Here is an 18895-nt window from a genome sequence, read left to right as displayed (position 1 = left end):
ATTAGCTTACTCAGCGTCGTCGGCAAATTGTATGCAAAGATATTGATTGAAAGAGTAGTGAAAGAAACCGATGAGAAAGTATGGGATGCACAAGCGGGATTCCGAAAGGGTATGGGATGTACGGATCAAGTCTTTTCCCTGCGATGCATAGCCGAAAAGTATTTGGCCAGAGGTCAAAAGGTCTATTGCGCTTTCGTGGATTTGGAAAAGGCTTATGACAGAGTGGTGAGGAATGAACTTTGGTCGGTACTGTCGGTATATGGATTGAGCGGTCGTCTCATTCAGGCACTGAAATCGCTCTATGAGGATTCCAGTGCTTGTGTGAGAGTAAACGGATCGTACACTGAGTGGTTTAGCATCGAAAAGGGTGTTAGGCAAGGATGTGTAGCGTCACCGTGGCTGTTTAATCTATTCATGGACAGTAGTATGCATGATTTGAGAAATGATGAATGTGGGCTGAGAATGAAAGGTTTACTCGTCAAATGTCTTCTTTACGCTGATGACCTGGTATTGCTGGCGTCATCGGGTGAAGAGTTGCAGGAGATGGTAACTAGAATGCATAGATCTTTTGAAAGGAAGGGAATGAAAATAAATGTGAGCAAGACGAAAGTAATGGTATTTGAAAAGGGAGAAAGTATGACAAACTGTGAAGTTTTGATTGGTGAAGAAAGAGTTGAACAAGTGAAAGAGTTTGTGTATCTGGGAACCTTGTTCACTAGGGACGGTAAACATGAGGAAGACATTGAAAGGAGAGTGAATGCTGGAAATCGTGTGAATGGGGCACTCAACGCTTTTATGAGCAGCCAGAAGGTGTCGCAAAAAGCACGGTTGGCTGTGCATAGAGGGGTGTTGGTGCCTACACTTATGTATGGTAGCGAAAGTTGGGTATGGCAGAAGAAACATCAGAGTCAAGTGAATGCAGTGGATATATATAATATATAAATATTTATAAATACTTAAATACATAGAAAACACCCATGACTCAGGAACAAATATCCATGCTCATCACACGAATAAATGCCCTTACCAGGATTTGAACCCGGGACCATCGGCGTCGTAGGCAGGGTCACCCACTAGGCCAGACTGGTCGTCACACATGGCACATGGAAGCTTCATTAATATTTTAGCACCACGATCGCTACTGCAACGCTTACTAAAGGCATCCTGTAGAAAGTGTATATGTTAACGGCACCAATCATGGGGCATTTAAGAGAAAATTTGGAGTATTTATAATATTTCACCGACATCTGTAAAATTTCTACTGCTTTACGCTTTAAAAGTTGAATTTACAATTTGTCCTTTATGTTTTCTACGTATTTAATGAAAGCTACTGGAATATGTTTCAATATTATTAACCAATTAAAAGTGTGGTTCATTTTCAAACTAACAAATATCAATGAAAAATTAAACTTAAGCAGCTCTTTAGCTCTTGTTTATGGTAAAATGTTGCCAGCGATTAAAAACTGATGGTAAATACTTGTTTTACAGGATTTGTCTATACCTACATGCGCTGGTGGCCTAGCGGTAAGAGCGTGCGACTTGCAATCCGGAGGTCGCGGGTTCAAACCCCGGCTCGTACCAATGAGTTTTTCGGAACTTATGTACGAAATATCATTTGATATTTACCAGTCGCCTTTCGGTGAAGGAAAACATCGTGAGGAAACCGGACTAATCCCAACAAGGCCTAGTTTACCCTCTGGGTTGGGAGGTCAGATGGCAGTCGCTTTCGTAAAAACTAGTGCCTACGCGAAATCTTGGGATTAGTTGTCAAGCGGACCCCAGGCTCCCTTGAGCCGTGGCAGAAATGCCGGGACAACGCGAGGAAGGAGACAGGATTTGTCTATACCATCCCATTACTGGTGCCTGTTCCAATATAGGGGTGTTTACTATAGTTTAGTAAATGTAAATATTTGGCATTATTAAAATTATCGCTTTCGAAGTTACCCTTACACCTTACTATGTTTGCATTTTAGTTGATTACGTTGTAAACTGCTCCATCCCAGTGCTGTTTATATCTTCGTAACGTAAAATTAGACTTGTAACATTGCAACATTACTGCTGACAAAACTACAGTAAAAACAATCATAATTTACTTTAGACAAGTATAATATAGCATTTTGTGCAACAGATACATAATAAAGGCTACTTCATCTCGTGTTGTAACTTCGGCCCTTGAATTTAAGATCTAATTTGTACACAATATTTTAATGACAGCAGCAAACATATATTCAAGAGTAAACCAATTTGGTTTGTAGATCTTTGGCTATAAGTAAGCATAAAAAAAAACCAGTTGTACTATATTGTAAGAATATTCATAATAACACTGCTATTATGATCCTATAGGCACGCGCCGGCTACTGACTTATTCGTACTACGAACACGAACTAGACAGGCTGTCGAGAACAAATAGTATCCGTCAACGAATAAAATCACCGTACACTGTCTTGCTAACCGTACAAGTTTAGTCATATTTAAAGCTCCTAATACCTTAACACTGGCGAAATTGTCCCAATCTGGTCCCAATGGACTGAAGCCATTTAATTTTAAAAGTATGAATGAACGACGTTTGACGTCTGTCACTCAATAGCTCCGGCGCACGCGCCGCGTTTCTAGTCAAGTTGATTTAGATATCTCTGACACTCATTCGATAGACAAATAGAAGTGCTGGAGTAGAAAAAAGTACAAGGCAATGTTCTTTTATGAGTATAACGACATGACTAGATCTATGTTAATTTCCACCAGGTTAACCACGCAAATAATCAAAACATCTTATTCATAGACATTATTTCTGTGAACCAAATCACAGATAAACTTTTATAAATACTCGTCCTTCTGGTGACTAAGGGAATCTATTTTTAGTGTCCTCATACCCGAGCATTGTTGGAATTACCTGATAAAGATACAGACAGTACAAAAATAGAATTATGTTGCAATTGTAGAGATAAAAGGATTCTTGCACTGAAATATGAGTTATCAACTTATCGTGGCAAACAATCGAGATTTATCTAATTTGTGGAGCAGTAACTGCTATTTGTTTTACATTTACACATAGTAATATTTGGTTTGTTTTGAAATAATCACACTGCTTACACTGCCTTAAGCTTAACTATTGAATAGTATTATTATTATTTCCTTTATTTATTCATCTTCATATGTTAGGCTTTTTGCAATATGAATATAAAAGTAAAATACAAAAACACGTACAAAAACATATAGGGTAGGGGGGCAAGGCCCAAGCTGCCGGTGGTCAGGGCCGCAGAGAAGAACCGGCGGACTATCCGCGCCGTGTCCAAAATCATTTTTAGTTTTAGGCAGGCAGCTGATGCTGGTACGTCTAAACCTAAAAATATTGGGTTCTTAAAATTTTAAACATATTATATTCTTCATGTGTTGCCGAGCTAAAGCTAAAAAATCCTTTCTTCGTGGATCTAAGAAAGGACTTTTTCTATACATCTTTTTTAATTCAACTCCAAAAAGGGCGAAAATGGGGTTGACAGTTTTTAACTATTTCTACGACGACGAAGTAATTTTAAAAACAGTGATTGACTAAAATCCAGAATCCAAATTATACTTCTTAAAAGATTATCAGATTTAACGAAAAGAAATGACGCCTTTTCCGGCGACGTGCGAGTTGAGCCGCAGTTCCTCATCAAGTATTCAAGCAAAGTAGGTTTTAGACCATTCATAATAGGCGGGATACTGCTCCGGGACCTTTTTATAATTAGGTATTGTCTAATTTTAATTAACCCATTTAATTTTTTTATAGATATAATTCGTGCGAGCAATTTCTAGAAAAAAAACGATTTAACTGGCTTTTCTAAGCATTTATAATTGAAAAAAAGTTAAATATTTCCATGAGACGTGGGCAAATTTTCTTTCTCTCTAAACTTTTTGACACCAAGGAAATAAGCACCAGAGGGGTTGCAAGTGCGTTTCAGATGGGGGTGCGCTTGTTTTCTAAGTTTGAATTTGAAGGCCATATCGCTCCGGATATACCGCAGGCGAACGGTTATTCATTCCCCACTTTAGCTGTGCGAGGCAGGAAGTTTCTGGAGAAACTTACAGCTGCGACCTGCCAGTCTCTCTGCTGGTCAATCTCAGTGGTGAAGATGAAAATGTAAAAGTCATTACTTCACGCAACATTCCCATCTTCACCTTCATAATCTTCTTGGAGAAAACTAGCGGCCATTTCAAAGCAGGTGTGCTCTAAGGATATATGTTATGCTTATGTTCAGACTTCATTTTACCTCACGTTTATGTAAAAACTGTTACAACCAGCGATAAAAGAACTAAATACAAAAGTCTACTAAAAAACGTAACTTTTTAATTTTAACATAATGGCGTCACAGATAATACACGTGCCGGCCGCTCGTGACTGCGCCATCAGCGGATAAAAGTAAAATTAACACTTACGTCGTTAGTCCCCGCCATATTTATTATCTATGGTCGTAATGTACCCATAAAGAATATTAATAACTGTTACGGGAGACAGTTTTATGCTATATTTTATGTGCATCAAAGTAACGTTACCGCGACATATTTCAAAACTAGGTTAGTTTTATTTGGCTTATTCCATGTTCATTGTTTTCGTAATGAAGATTACCTCTCATTGAACTTATGGCGTTTGATTCCATGACGGTGTGTAACATCTGAATTTCTTCAATTGACTTAATGCCTACCCGCTTCGCTCCGACGCGATATCGGGTCAGTAAAGAGTGTTTTAAATTTAAAAAGTCAAGATGGATTTTTGATCTGGCACTGGCATAGACGGCATAGACCCTTCTCAGGTTGAGGGGTTAAAAAACATGGCAGACAGCAACGTATCCGAAGGAAACGTTGAGGGCAGAATGAAAAGTTTAAAACTCGCTTAACGTAAAAAATTACGCACTAAATCCGTTTGAGAGTTATGACAGACACACAGACAGACATTAGAATAAGAATACGTTTTTTTTTTATTGCCACATATTACAGGTTCACTATAAAACAAAAAAAAAACATAATAAAGAAGAAAAAGAATTAAAATAATTTATACATTTATGAATAACGCAGAAATATTGGGCAAAGGGTTCCATTGGCATCAATATATAAAACTGACCCAGTTATAATGAGATTTGTATGTTGTGAACATCCTTGACCGTTCGTAAAATTTACCTTGATTTCTCAAACCGGGACATCAGACAGACTGACAACATTATTAAGAAACAAAATAATATATTAAACGCAATAAATATAAGAGCCTCGGTAGAGAGTTCCATTTTGTACCATTTGGCGTTGAAACTCTAGGTCCATGGGGTCCCGGCGCGCACAAGTTTTTTGGAGAAATCGCGAAACGTCTGATTGACGTAACTGGTGACCGAAGAGCTGGCGGCTTCCTCGCACAACGTATCAGTATTGCGATACAACGAGGAAATGCCGCCAGCATCCTTGGTACAATGCCTCAAGGGCCTATTTTATTATTATTATTATTATTATTTATTATTTATTGTTCGGAGAACCAACAGCTATAGATTGTACAATAGTTATATATATAGATAACAAAGAGCCAATTATATGTTCCCACCGGTAGCAACAGGTTAACAGATAATTGGTGGTTAGCACTAGATTTTTTTTTTTTTTTACAACGTGTTACCACTAATTTTACTTTAGATATAAGCTAGTTATAGTAATCATCTGTATATATCCATTATGTATATTGTTATTGTCAATAAAGAGTTAAGAAACAACAATTCCAATTTTTCCCACAAATTACCTAGTCAAGGAAGTGACCCGGTTTCTGTTTCGCTAAAGTGGTCTCAATGATTTAACCCAAATTAATTTTAACAATCCTATTTAACTTTATTATGTGTTTCCTCGTTCGTTTTTAGATAAATTAATTAGCGGATCAGTACCCCTAGTGTAAATATTTTCGACAGCGAAACGTGACGTACGCGTTTGCGTTAAGTGTCATTTTGTATGAGATTTTTGACTTTCCAAAACGTCCCGCTTGGCGCGCTGTTCCAAAACCCATACAAAATGAGACTTAACGCAAACGCGTACGTCACGTTTCGCTATCGACTAAAATTACACTAGGGGTACATATATAAAGCGAGGCGAGTGATGACAAACGAATGTAGACAGCAGTGGATTAGGACTAATACAATACTAATACTTTCTTTACATTGTAAATCTGTTTTTAAATTTGTTTTCTTTGTAGTGCAATAAAAAATATTTACTTACTTACTAATGAACAGGCATATAAAAAACTGGACGAGTGCGAGTCGGACTCGCCCACCGAGGGTTCCGTACTTTTTAGTATTTGTTGTTATAGCGGCAACAGAAATACATCAACTGTCTAACTATCACGGTTCATGAGATTCAGCCTGGTAACAGACGGACAGACGGACAGACGGACGGACAGACGGACGGACGGACGGACGGACTGACGGACGGACGGACGGACGGACAGCGGACCGGTTGCTCATGCATAACCGTCTGTAACAGTAAGCTTTTGCATTGAATACCTAGAGCAATATGAACGGATTAAATCGTGTACAGTAACATTGAAAATATTGACGTTTCGAGCCCTTTGCAAGTGGCAATAACTGTCACGGTAACCGAAGAGTATACTATGTTTTAACAGCTAGCTGAGATGTGGTTAAGGGCCAGGCACCATGTACATATAGTCATAAATGACCATGACATGGTCTTACAATGCTGCTTGTTTAAGTAAAGTGGTTAGGTTATGCTAAGAAACTAAGCTACTTAGGTATATCGCCTATGAAATACACTCCACTCCAAATGCAACGAATCCATAAACGGCAGTTTATCTTAAGTAGATACGCTTCTCTTGGCTCGAAACTCTAAAGATCCTGCACTGTTTAGGTTAAAAACTAACCTCGGGTCTATGTACGGGTAATTCCAATTGTACACACTGGTTCGGATGTAGTAGTGTCAAAAGTAGTCGTATGGAAAGTTGGAAACCGAGAACCGTATTTCTCCATGAGCCGTAATATTCAACTAGCTGGAAAATAGGCTATCCGGTGGGAATCGAGTTCTATGGATGACCCGGTGTACAGTGTTTGTCTATGGTACGATTGGTACGGTACTCGGCACCGCCCGCGCGAGACTGGGTGCGCCCGCGCCGGTATCAATCGACGGGATCACTGTAGTGCAGGCGGCTAACATTGGCTAGTGGATCAGCTGATTTTTGTCAAGATACAAGATGTTTTATTTTTGGCTTTGACGACTTTTACTAAGGACAACACTGATATCGAGAAATCTAAAATAAAAGAACTCAAAGTCGCGAAATTGAGAACTCATGTGTCTAAATAATCATACTATTCGACATCTACCAATATTCAAATATCTATTGTGTCTGTCATAGTCACCAAGAATCTTCAATATTTTTATTTTCTTTGATAGGGTGATTCAGGACTCAGGAAACGTGAGCAGGATAAACCCCACGTGCATTTTGGAACAAGTATATCTGATTGCCATGTCTTTGTGCTGATTGCAATAACAAAAGTCGAAAAAAGAGAAAACCCTGTCATTTTTGCTACACTTTTTTTTCACTGCACCCACGAGTCAATCCTCAACGATGCTAGTTGCGCAGACGCCGCTCAATTAGAGGTAAATTATTGGTGGGGGCGCGATGACCGCTCGCCACAAAATGTGAGCTTTTCTTGCACTAACGTTGGACAGACCGCTTTCCTATTGAACTAGACTTCGTCCGCGTTCCTAACTTTCCTAAGCGTCTTCGTTAGTCAAATGTCAGTCAGTCAGTGTAAATAAATATGACAGATTTGTTAGCATTTGACATATGTATAACCTAACATTTTTATGAAGGCTATTTTCACAGAAATATTAATAATTATCAATATTATCATATATTTTAACTAGAAATTCATATCAATAAATTAAAAAAATATAAACTGTTGATTGGATCATGGTTTTCCTAAATGGTTGCGAGATTTCGAAGTAATGAAGGTATATTGGATTGTTTGCATTATATGCAATTTCTATGAAACTCCACTTTAGATAGCGAATCTGATCAGAAACTCTAGGCGTTTCTGAGTGAGGGAGGAACAAACATTTAAACATACATTTAAACTTTCACGTGAATTTTACAAAATTTGTAGGACTACCCTGCAAGGCCTCGAGATTGGCTTTATGATCCGTTTTGACAGAGTCCAATTTGGTGACAAGTGCAGTCGACAATCAGTTTGCGTTTTTTTTTGCCAGAAACTTAATTGTTCTTCATATTTTTACACGCGCAGTCCGCAATAAAAGTGTGTGTTAAAAATATTTTTGACGGTTACTTGTATTATTAATTATTTAATCCTCTACTTCACGTGACAATCGTCTTCTTTAGATATTTAGGGCAAAAATAAGACCCGGATTCTTTCCTCGATCATAAAATCACCACAACCTTAAATAAAATCGATCGAAATAAATTATAAAACAGTTATCAAGAATCAAGACTCATAAATGGCCTTTCGAGCCGGATATACTGATTATTCAGAGCCTATTAACAGACAATAAACTACAATGAATACCGTCCTTACTTCAACGAGTCTTGATTGGCGAAGAGGGTCGACACACCCTCGGTTGATGTTAGAATCTTTGATTTGAACCATGTTTGTTAAGTATATGATTGGTATCAAGCCCGCCTCCCGCTTACGGAGTTGGTTTGTAACTTTGTACTGAATCACACCCCAATCAGAAATTTGGTAGGTATTCCAATATTATTAGTAATTATATTTGAAAGCATTACACAAACAAAACGCATTAAGATGAAATTCATACCTACTTAAATTAAATTATTAAAAAAGCTTTTTTTGTATTAATTTTTTATTTCTTTTTTAAAATGTATAACTTCCCGTGAACATTGTCAATAAATTACCATACCTACCTATCATACCTACTTGCATTTCATTGTAAATTTCGTTCCTATTCGTACAGTCACGGACATTAATAGTTGAGCCATTTTGGGTTCACTTTACATTGGACAATTCATATCGTTAGTATTGACAAACCAAATTAGCTTAAACCCTAAATGCCTCAACAATTAAAGTCCGTGACTGTACGGTCACGTCTGAAAATATCTATACGACAAAAGTGCCAAAAATATGTACACCACTTTATTACCCATATATTAAGGTAGTGTATAGATATTTTTAACACATTTTTCGTATCGATATTTTCAGACGTGACTGTACAAGCGTCATAGTAATTTTAATACATCACAAAATATGAGTTATATTTACTATATTAGGATACTCTGAATACCATTAATAGATAAATCTAATTAAAGCGTTATGGTCATTGACATATATATCTAAGGACGGGCCTTACGGACAATAAGAATGGGGCCAGTACAGCGGTGTCACGCACACAAATTCGAGCCAATCATGCAGTCTAACGCCGGAACGCGATTGGTTGATAAGTTCGCACCACGCGCGCGATTGGTCGCAACTAGTTCCGTTAGACTGCACGACTGGTTCGAATTCGTGAGTGACACCACTGAACTAGCACCATTCTTAGTGCTCTTAAGGCCCGTTCTTAGATATATATGTGAATGGTTATGATAGCCGATGACATCTATTCAGTTCAAAATTGATTAGAAACCCTACAAAATACTTCTATTATTAGTATTCTAATAACCTAGTTGATATAAAGTTCACAAAGCACGTTACTAGTAAACTGTTATTAGTAACATGATCACTAATAGCCTTGCCAGAAGACGATGAGACACACAATTGGGCATTACTCATCGGTCACGTCCAACTGTCATATTTGTACTAGGACAAGTCGCAACTTAGGGCCGGATGCAACGAACCGTCATGTTCACATTAGCTTGTATGAAAATGTATACGCTTTGCTGCGTTCAACACTACAAAGTTTATTTTAATTTCAACCTTATTTCCACTATACACAGCACATATTTGATGTATGTTAATCATAGCTATGTCCCTACGTTAGACTTTTTTCGATTTGTTGATTAGTGTAAAAATTACGAGCCAAAAACAAATTTCATACAATCTTACAATAACTAAAAAATCGAAAAAAAATCAAAAAAGCGGCATAGATGTAGTTGACATACAACCAATTGTGTCATAGTTCTTTGTGTCCCAAGGGAGGAAAAGTAGGAAATTGCGTGCCGCGTGTAAAATTGTTACCCGAACCGCAGGCGAGGGTGGCAAACTCGCGGAATGGAATGTCCTACGTTTCGTCCCGTGGTGCGCATACTATTTTTCTGCTCGACGGAGGCGGAAGGCGGCAACTTCGTTTAGCGCAGCGGGAGCAAAGTTGACGCTTTGCGCCCGGAGGGCAGAAAAAATATTTTCAATAATGTCAATATCTAGAAACGAAAATAAGGACTACGATTGTATGAAAAGGCGGTTCGCGCGAGTCTTGTACTTTCGTCTTAAGAAATCTCGATTTTCAATTTAATCTTCTTCCTCGCGTTGTCCCGGCATTTTGCCACGGCTCATGGGAGCCTAGGGCCGCTTGACAACTAATCCCAAGATTTGGCGTAGGCACTACTAGTTTTTACGCAAGCGAATGCCGTCTGACCTTCCAATCCAGATGGTAAACTAGTAGTTGGGAAGGGGGGGCAGCTGCCCCCCTGGAGTTAAAATTTTACATACAATGTATGCCCCTCTTCTCCTTCCCAGGCCTCCGGCGATACCAGCAGTTCATAGGCTGGGTACACCCTTAGCAGTCGTTCGGGAAATTTCAGGGCTATAAACGCAAAAATCGAAGTTCGTCAATTGCGGGCATTTTTCTCTGTCACTCTAATTACGTCTTAGTGAGAGTAAAAGAGAAAGATCCCCACAATTCGCGAATGTCGGTTTTCGCGGTAGGCCCCCAGGACACAGGAAACCTGCTCATGCACTTGTGCTGTTTGTTTGCGGTTTTTTTGTGATGACACGATGTTTTCCTTCTTTCAGATCAGCACTACGCAGCCGGGAAAGGAACGGGTCTTCCACAGAAACTTTAAGGGGAAATTCCTTTGGGAGGAAAGGAAATCTGAAAGCAGGATATTAGGTAGGATTAAACAGGTATTTCAAAACTAATTTTTACTTACATTTTTAACCCATTTGATTTTCTTACTTTAATTTTTTAGGGTTCCGTAGCCAAATGGCAAAAGACGGAACCCTTATAGATTCGTCATGTCCGTCTGTCTGTCCGATTATGTCACAGCCACTTTTTTCCGAAACTATAAGAACTATACTGTTCAAACTTGGTAAGTAGATGTATTCTATGAACCGCATTAAGATTTTTACACAAAAAAAAAATTTGGGGGTTCCCCATACTTAGAACTGAAAATCAAAATTTTTTTTTTTCATCAAATCCATACTTGTGGGGTATCTATGGATAGGTCTTCAAAAATGATATTGAGGTTTCTAATATCATTTTTTTCTAAACTGAACACTTTACGCGAGAGACTCTTAAAGGGGTAAAATGTGTCCCCCCCCCCCATGTAACTTCTAAAATAAGAGAATGATAAACCTAAAAAAAAATATGATGCACATTACCATGCAAACTTCCACCGAAAATTGGTTTGAACGAGATCTAGTAAGTAGTTTTTTTAAATACGTCATAAATGGTACGGAACCCTTCATAGGACCCTATTATTCTTTGCCCTGAGACAGTGACTACTAGTGGTGGTCGTTGATCCAACGAACTAGTTGATATAACGTTCTTCGTTCGTCAGCGAACGAAACGTTTTGTTTAACAGGCTCAACTAACTGACGACTTTAACTGTACGTAATCGAAATTGAACGCTAAGCTAATGTATCACGATCAACGTAACACCGCCCTTACTCTAAACAAACGCATTATGGAAGGTAGAGGCAAGGAACATAAACTCCATATACCAAAAATTGACCGACAAAAAACCATAAATAGGTGGCGCTACAATACCTAGAATACTTGAGAAATAAATCTAATCATAGACAGCGTACTTCACTCCGTCAATAACGTCTAGGTTCTTAGCTACTCTAGCGCTACTCTGGAGAGATTTGGAACTATTATTTATAGCTGACACCTGGACCCTTTTGCAACAGTTCTACCATAAGAGATGCCACTCCTCTTTTGCAACAGTTCCGCCTAAGGAGATTTTGTTCCTTGCCTCTACCTTCGATAAAACGCATCAACTCAATGCCTTTTTTTCTTCAGTTAAAGCAAAAAACGAGTTGACGTTTCGTTTCATTGAAGCGAAAATCGTCAACGACCCACCACTAGTGACAGCACACATGTAGATAAAAATTGCGTTAGCGCGATGTAGAAATGTCCGTTCTCAGTAGAGCGCCATCTAGCGAAGTATTTGGTAAACCTGTTAATATGTTTGTACCTGAGACCTGCTAACATTCCACAATGCCTGAAAACTCGCCTCTTCAATCAATGTGTCCTGCCCACCATGACCTACGGTGCCGAGACATGGACGCTCACCAAGGAGGCTGTGCATAAAATCTGTGTAGCACAGAGAGCCATGGAGCGCGCCATGCTCGGTATCAAGCTTCAAGATCGAGTAAGGAATGTCGAGATCCGTCGTCGCACCAAGGTGCTAGACGTGGGTTGCGTCATAACCAACCTAAAATGGAGTTGGGCGGGACATGTTGCTAGGCAGAGTGATGGCAGGTGGACTAAAATTTTAACGGAATGGTGGCCGCTTTCGGATGAAAGAAGCCCCTGGCGTCCGTTGGCTCGTTGGGTGGACGACATTCGGAAAATTGCGGGACACTTCTGGATGCGATTAGCTCAGGATCGGGACAAGTGGCGTACTGGAAGAGAGGCCTATGCTCAGCAGTGGGCGATAAAAGGCTGATATGATGATATGATGATGTTTGTACTCTAACATGCGCCACTAACCTGTCCCAAGTCGGGCTTTCTTGCGGACCCTATTACTCTTTGACCGGAGACATAATATACAATCCCAACAAAAACGTTAGCGCGATGTAGAAATGTTCGTTCTCAGTAAAGCGCCATCTAGCGAAGTATTTAGTAAACCTGTTGATATGTTTGTACTCTAACAAGCGCCACTAACCTGTCTCAAGTCGGGCTCGCTGGCGGACCCTATTACTCATTGCCCTGAGACATAATCCCCAACCCTTATATACAATCCCAACAAAAACGTTAACGCGATGTAGAAATGTTCGTTCTCAGTAAAGCGCCATCTAGCGAAGTATTTGGTAAACCTGTTGATATGTTTGTACTCAGTCGCCACTAACCTGTCTCAAGTCGGGCTCGCTGGCGGCGGCGGGCAGGTCGCGCGGCGCGGCGCCCGGAGCGGCAACGTCGCCCGCACTCGCACTGAGGGCGCGCGCTCGCTCTCTGTCTAGCTTTTTTTCTCGCTCACGCCCGATGAGGATATGCTTCGTTTTTGAGAGTAGGTTTAGGGGTTTTATTTTGCGGACCTGGAAGCAAGGTAAATGTATGTCATACTGTTTTTTTTTAAGCATTATTATGCAGTTTGCCGACATAGTGAATATTATTCAGTCTGTACTTATTAAGTCGTTATGGATCAACTATTTCTTGTTGTGTGTCTCAATAACAAGGGGACAACAGCAGCATAGTTTTTAAAGAAATATTTTATCACATATTACTAAAATTCTTGAACAAAATGCATGTTGGTGAACACGCGGCTACAGTTGACTATTCAATTTATTTTATTGCAGACAACCAACGATCCATATTAAATCAAAATTACGTACACAGTTAGTATGTCGATAAATGGGAACACTTAAGAAATATTAAAATAAACAGTTCCAAAATAAACAAATGAAAAGGTACATTTTACAATCACAATCAACTATTGATAAATCTTATCTAATTCCAATAAGATTCACAAATGGTCAACTAAATCAACAATATACATACCTTGCTTTTCACAGTCGCGGGATGCACAAAATTATCATCATCATTCTTCGGCGGGCGTCCTAACACAAGTATATCATCCAGCGACGCCTGTCTTCTCTCCATTGGTCTCGCCTCCATACTATCCATGCTAGCCTTGTCCGATACTGACTTCTCATATATCTCAACGGAATTAAAATTATTCCTATCAGAGTGTTCATAAATCTCTACGGAGTAGTAATGTTTGTCGGAGACCTTCTCTTCATATATTTCGACAGAGTTGAAAGAACGCTTGTCAGTTTTTTCCTCGTATATTTCGACGGAGTTGAAAGCTTCGGCCACGCGATCTAGTTGGATGTCTGGGAGCTCGTAGTGGTGGGTCTCTGGTTCTGTGTAGACCTGTGGTAAAGAAGAAAAAGTCTCAATTTGTGTTGAACACGTTGAAGTTATACTGGCAAACTTATTTGTCAGCGAGATTCAATTTTTTTGTGGGAGACTGAACTTTGGCGCCTACCTTATTTTTGATTTTTTTCTACTTCAAAAAAGTAGTGTACAGATTTTTAAAGGGTAGCGCGTGTTAACATCCTCGAAGTTGTAAGCGTCCATAGGCTATGGTGACCGCTTACTATCAGGCGGGGTTGTTGTCGAGGAATTATGTTGTCTTGGACCCGGGTACGTCCTTAAACTACGTCCACAAGAGAGGTATGGGCATTGTGAATGTCATCTCGCTTTGTGTGGTAGGGCACAGCACAGCGGATGTCATTCCAGATCTAGATCAGAGCCCAACTGGGGAAGTACCTCCACCTTACAGAAAATCGCAGCCAAATAACACTAGACCCTACTCAGTGTTGTGTTCCTACCGGTGAGTAAGGTTGCCAGAGCTCAACGAGGGGCGGGAGGGGGTTAGGGTCGGCAACGCGCATGTAACTCGTCTGGAGTTGCAGACGTACATAGGCTACGGATACTGCTTACCATCAGGCGGGCCGTATGCTTGTTTGCCACCGACGTAGTATAAAAAAAATGTGTTATGCGATATGCCGCCTGTGAAAAGGCTTTGGTCAAGTGCTGCACTTTACATTTAATTAATATTGTCACATTTAAAACAGGATTCCAAAATCGGGATCAACTTGTATGGTATTGTCCAGACCTAACAGATCTTCCATATAATTTAGATCTGTTTGGCTCTGATTAGTCAATATGGAAGCCACAAGTAATTTAGAAATCATGGTGATGTGGTTAATAGTGGATCATAATTTGTTTGTCTTTCTAATGCCTCTTTTGATGACGGATGAAAATTAAATAAACATACCTGGTCATACACCACTCCATTCTGGAAACTCCTAGAGCTCGAAGTCGAAGCGACACCATATGCATTGTAGTTGTAATTATCTTCCTCACTTCTAGGGCTCACGTGTCTCGCTTGGAGATCAGAGTTAAGAACATCATCCGAGTTCAAAGGCCTGCCCTGACCAGCAAAGCCATCTACTACAGGAGTTGTGTTAGACAGGAAGGAACCATCTTCAAAACTACAGCCAACCAGCCCTAGAGGCCGCCTGGGCATCTCTTGTCTAAACCTGTTCACTGGAGGCTGAGGTCCAGCGAAATCAACTACTAAAATCCGATCGGCAATATTCCTACAGTCATTATGAAAGCCAATACCAGAATCACTGTTGGAAGACGTAGTCGTTATCTCGCTATGATTACTTGGCTGAGGTGAGTTAGCGATGAATTCTTGAGCTTCGAGCCTCTCTAGTCTATCATCGTGTCTACACGGCCGTCTTTCTCTGGGCACTCTAAAAACCGCTCTATTACATCTAGAGAAGTTGCCAAACGCGGGACTATCGCCTTTAATGGCTAGCTTAGAAATCTGCGCGAGATTTGGGCTGTTATCATCGGCCGGTAAGGAGTACATTCCTTTGACAACTCCAACTACATATTCTGCTGACGGTGGGAATTCTAAACACCTCTCGGCAACTGCATCTCTAGTACAAGTTAGTTGGAACTCTCTCGCTCGAGGTATATGCGCTTCATGCTCTGCCATTCTAGGGTCTACAGCGAAAACGTGGCAGCTATGTGACGCTTCAAGTTGTTCCTCAGTCTCCGCTGCTGTTACAAGTCCAAAATATCTTCGGTCAGCGTCTGAGCCGCATCCAGCGTAGAGTATTCTTTCTCTTTGATATTGTGCGAGTATTTGTCCGCCTGGGCGTCTAAGATTCAACGCATTAGGTAAGACAGATAGTAACACAGGTGTGGCAGGTCGTCGTTCTTGGCGCAGCTTGCGTACAGCGGAGCGTACGTTGCCAGGGGCAGTGCTGGCGGCGGCGCTGGGGGTCTCGATGGTGCCGAGGTAGCCGACGACGGCGCGGCACTCGAGGCGCGCGGCCTGGACCGGCGTGAGGTGCGCGCGCGACAGGTGGAGGATGTCGTTGGATGTGCTTGGGGCGTGGCATGCTGGAAAATTATTTATTTAAACTTTATTGCACAAAATACAAAAAATAATGTACGTACAACTGGCGGACTTTTTATCCTTTTGATCGGGCTCGGAGATTCCACTTTTGTGTGCTGATTTTAAATGTATTTTGTAAGTTTTGATTGGCCGCAAAGTTTCCTTGCCTCATGTTCCAAAATCCTCGCAATGTTTAAAATTACACGTTACTCTAGGCTTGTGGTTAAATTATAGCAAAGATAATTTGAAACAGAAGTGGATTGTCAAAGAAACTATGTAGCCATAGTTAATTTACTGTCATCTTTCGACACATGATTGAAACTTGTAGAACGCCATTTGACTTTGATCCTTATTCTTTCACTGATATGTGTTAAATTTGTTAAATATCAAAAAGTGGCGCCACCTAATAGATCAAAGGCCAAAGGTATGCTGGCATCGTTTTGAGCGATGGCACCCCAACCTTTAGCCGATGCCCAGTAAGATGGTGCCACTTTCTGATATTTAAGAAATTTTACACTTATGTTGCCAAGAGTATACAGAGCCACGGCTTCCGTCGGCGGTTTCCAAGCGAAATTCGCCATTAAAAGTAATTTAATATGAGGACACAGGACAGTTTTCTATCAATCACCATTACAGGCAGACAAAGTTGTAGGCAGAAGCTAGTATTAAAGTATGTTCTACAGGTTAATTTCAACATGCATATGACCTAATTACTACATTTTTAAAAGGAAAGAATTTGTGTTAGCTGTGTTAGTAATTGATACTTGTTACATTACTTTTTTTATCAAGCAATTTAAAATTATATAATAATTTGTAGTGATCGTCCAGTGTAGACATACCTCGGCCGAGGCAGCACGCACGTTTTCCTCGCCTGAGCGTGCTGCCTCGGCCAAGGCATGTCTACACTGGCCGGTTTGTGCGTGAGGAAATTGCCTCGGGCATATGCTTGCTCTGTGTGGACCCGCCTATTAACATTTATACAAGGGTACACATCAAATAAACATGAAAAACACCACATGAATACAATAATTTGTGAGACCTTATTTTATCATTTCATTATTAGTGTTACAAAAACAAAAATCATTAAACAATGACAACACATGTAGGATGAATACAAAATGAGTGCAGACACAACAAAAATAAGTGCAAGAATATTTTGCAGCACTTACTTAATATTCATAAAACCATTTAAGGAGCTTGACTAGCCATCTGCAAAAGGAATAAAGACACAAAGTAACTATTATACCCCAAAAATGTATGTAGTAATTCTGTAGAGCCGTCACCACGATACAGGCCTAGCCTAGTGTGGGACCACTGAGCTAGTTATGTAATTTTATCTTCTTTCTTTTAATAAACGATTTTTTTTATTTTTATTATTGTTTGATGTTGTTCAATCTGTTTTTTTTTGTCTTTCTGCCAGTGTGTAAAAACTCGGGATTTAATTTATCCCATCTTGCAGATCTATATCTGATATTTGTCAACCATTGTTAACTAACAAGTAAAGGGTAAATCTGTGTTTACTTGATTTATAAGTCAACCATTACAAGTTCAAGACTTAAGTTGATAAAATTATTGCAATTAATAAAAATTAACATTTTTAAGAAACTAGGCAAGAAATAATTTTTGTTTACATAACTATGATTTAACTGAAAATGATTTGTCAATAAAGATTCAGGTATTATATACATTATTACAAAGCAGAAAATACCACCACCATAGAGGAAGTTAATGTAGAAGATATTGGAAACCACAATCAGTATATATAGATTAAATAACTTTAATTGTTCACTTAGAGGTCTTAGAGAAGCAAGAGGGCAAAATCAGCAAACTTCTCATAATTCAACTGTTGGGCACAATGCAAAGAAAACAATATACTCAATTTGTTTGTTTGTTTGTCATTTTGGAAGTCGAGTAAATGATTATTTGGGGATCTTTCTAATGAACTGACCTGGGTGGTGTAGCATAGCAGGCTGCGGGCGGCGCCTCGGCGGTGGATGCCGTCGCCTAGTCCGCGCCCGCTCATCTGGCTCGGTATCCTCCGTGTCTGTCGGCGGAGCCTCCCGAGGAGCAACGCTCAGAGCGATCGCCCCCGGCGCTGCTGCCACCAGCCGAGCCACAGAGGCGTGAGGAGCTCGCGCTACGTTGGCCCCATCGACAGCAACCAAAGCGTCCCCTGCGCGCAGACCAGCGCGCTCCGCCGGCCCTCCAGTCGCCACGGCAGACACAACACAAGGCCGCTGCCCCGCTATAGTAAACCCAAAACCCTCCAGGGCCTCTCGCGACCACAACCCGACGCTCCGAAGTCCGAACCAAAGCGGCCCTTCTCCTCCTTCTTCTTTGCTGTTGAGGCACCATTTTCACGGAGTGTGGCTTTGTTAAATACTCATCGTAAGTTGTAAACTAATTAGAACGCGCGCCGGATATGGGATCTAATTAATAGCTGCAGGCGATACTTCATAGAAGAAAACTAGAAAAACTAGAAAGTTTCGAGGTCTTGTTGTAACTGACGTTTAGAAAGTTTGCGTGCGTTCGCTTTTAAAATACTGCAACCGACTTGCAACTGCAACATTATTAAGGTTGATATGATGTCTGAATATAGTATATATCGTT

General features: G+C 40.2%; 1 protein-coding gene across 1 annotated transcript in view; it reads right to left on the bottom strand.

Annotated features, from left to right (window-relative positions):
• LOC133515623 (regulator of G-protein signaling loco) overlaps positions 1–18856 on the bottom strand; it is a 153204-nt gene extending 134348 nt beyond the window's left edge. Inside the window, 5 exon segments of the mRNA XM_061848194.1 lie at positions 13215–13400; positions 13864–14238; positions 15149–16290; positions 18234–18549; positions 18551–18856. Coding sequence (XP_061704178.1) covers positions 13215–13400; positions 13864–14238; positions 15149–16290; positions 18234–18549; positions 18551–18640 — 2109 coding nt within the window. The 5' untranslated portion in view covers positions 18641–18856.
• Positions 18857–18895: the final 39 nt, after the last annotated feature.

Source organism: Cydia pomonella, chromosome 2 (assembly GCF_033807575.1).
Source record: "Cydia pomonella isolate Wapato2018A chromosome 2, ilCydPomo1, whole genome shotgun sequence".
Lineage (NCBI taxonomy): Eukaryota > Metazoa > Arthropoda > Insecta > Lepidoptera > Tortricidae > Cydia > Cydia pomonella.
The sequence above is the reverse complement of the archived record's forward strand: the minus strand, read 5'-3'. Positions and strand labels throughout refer to the sequence as shown.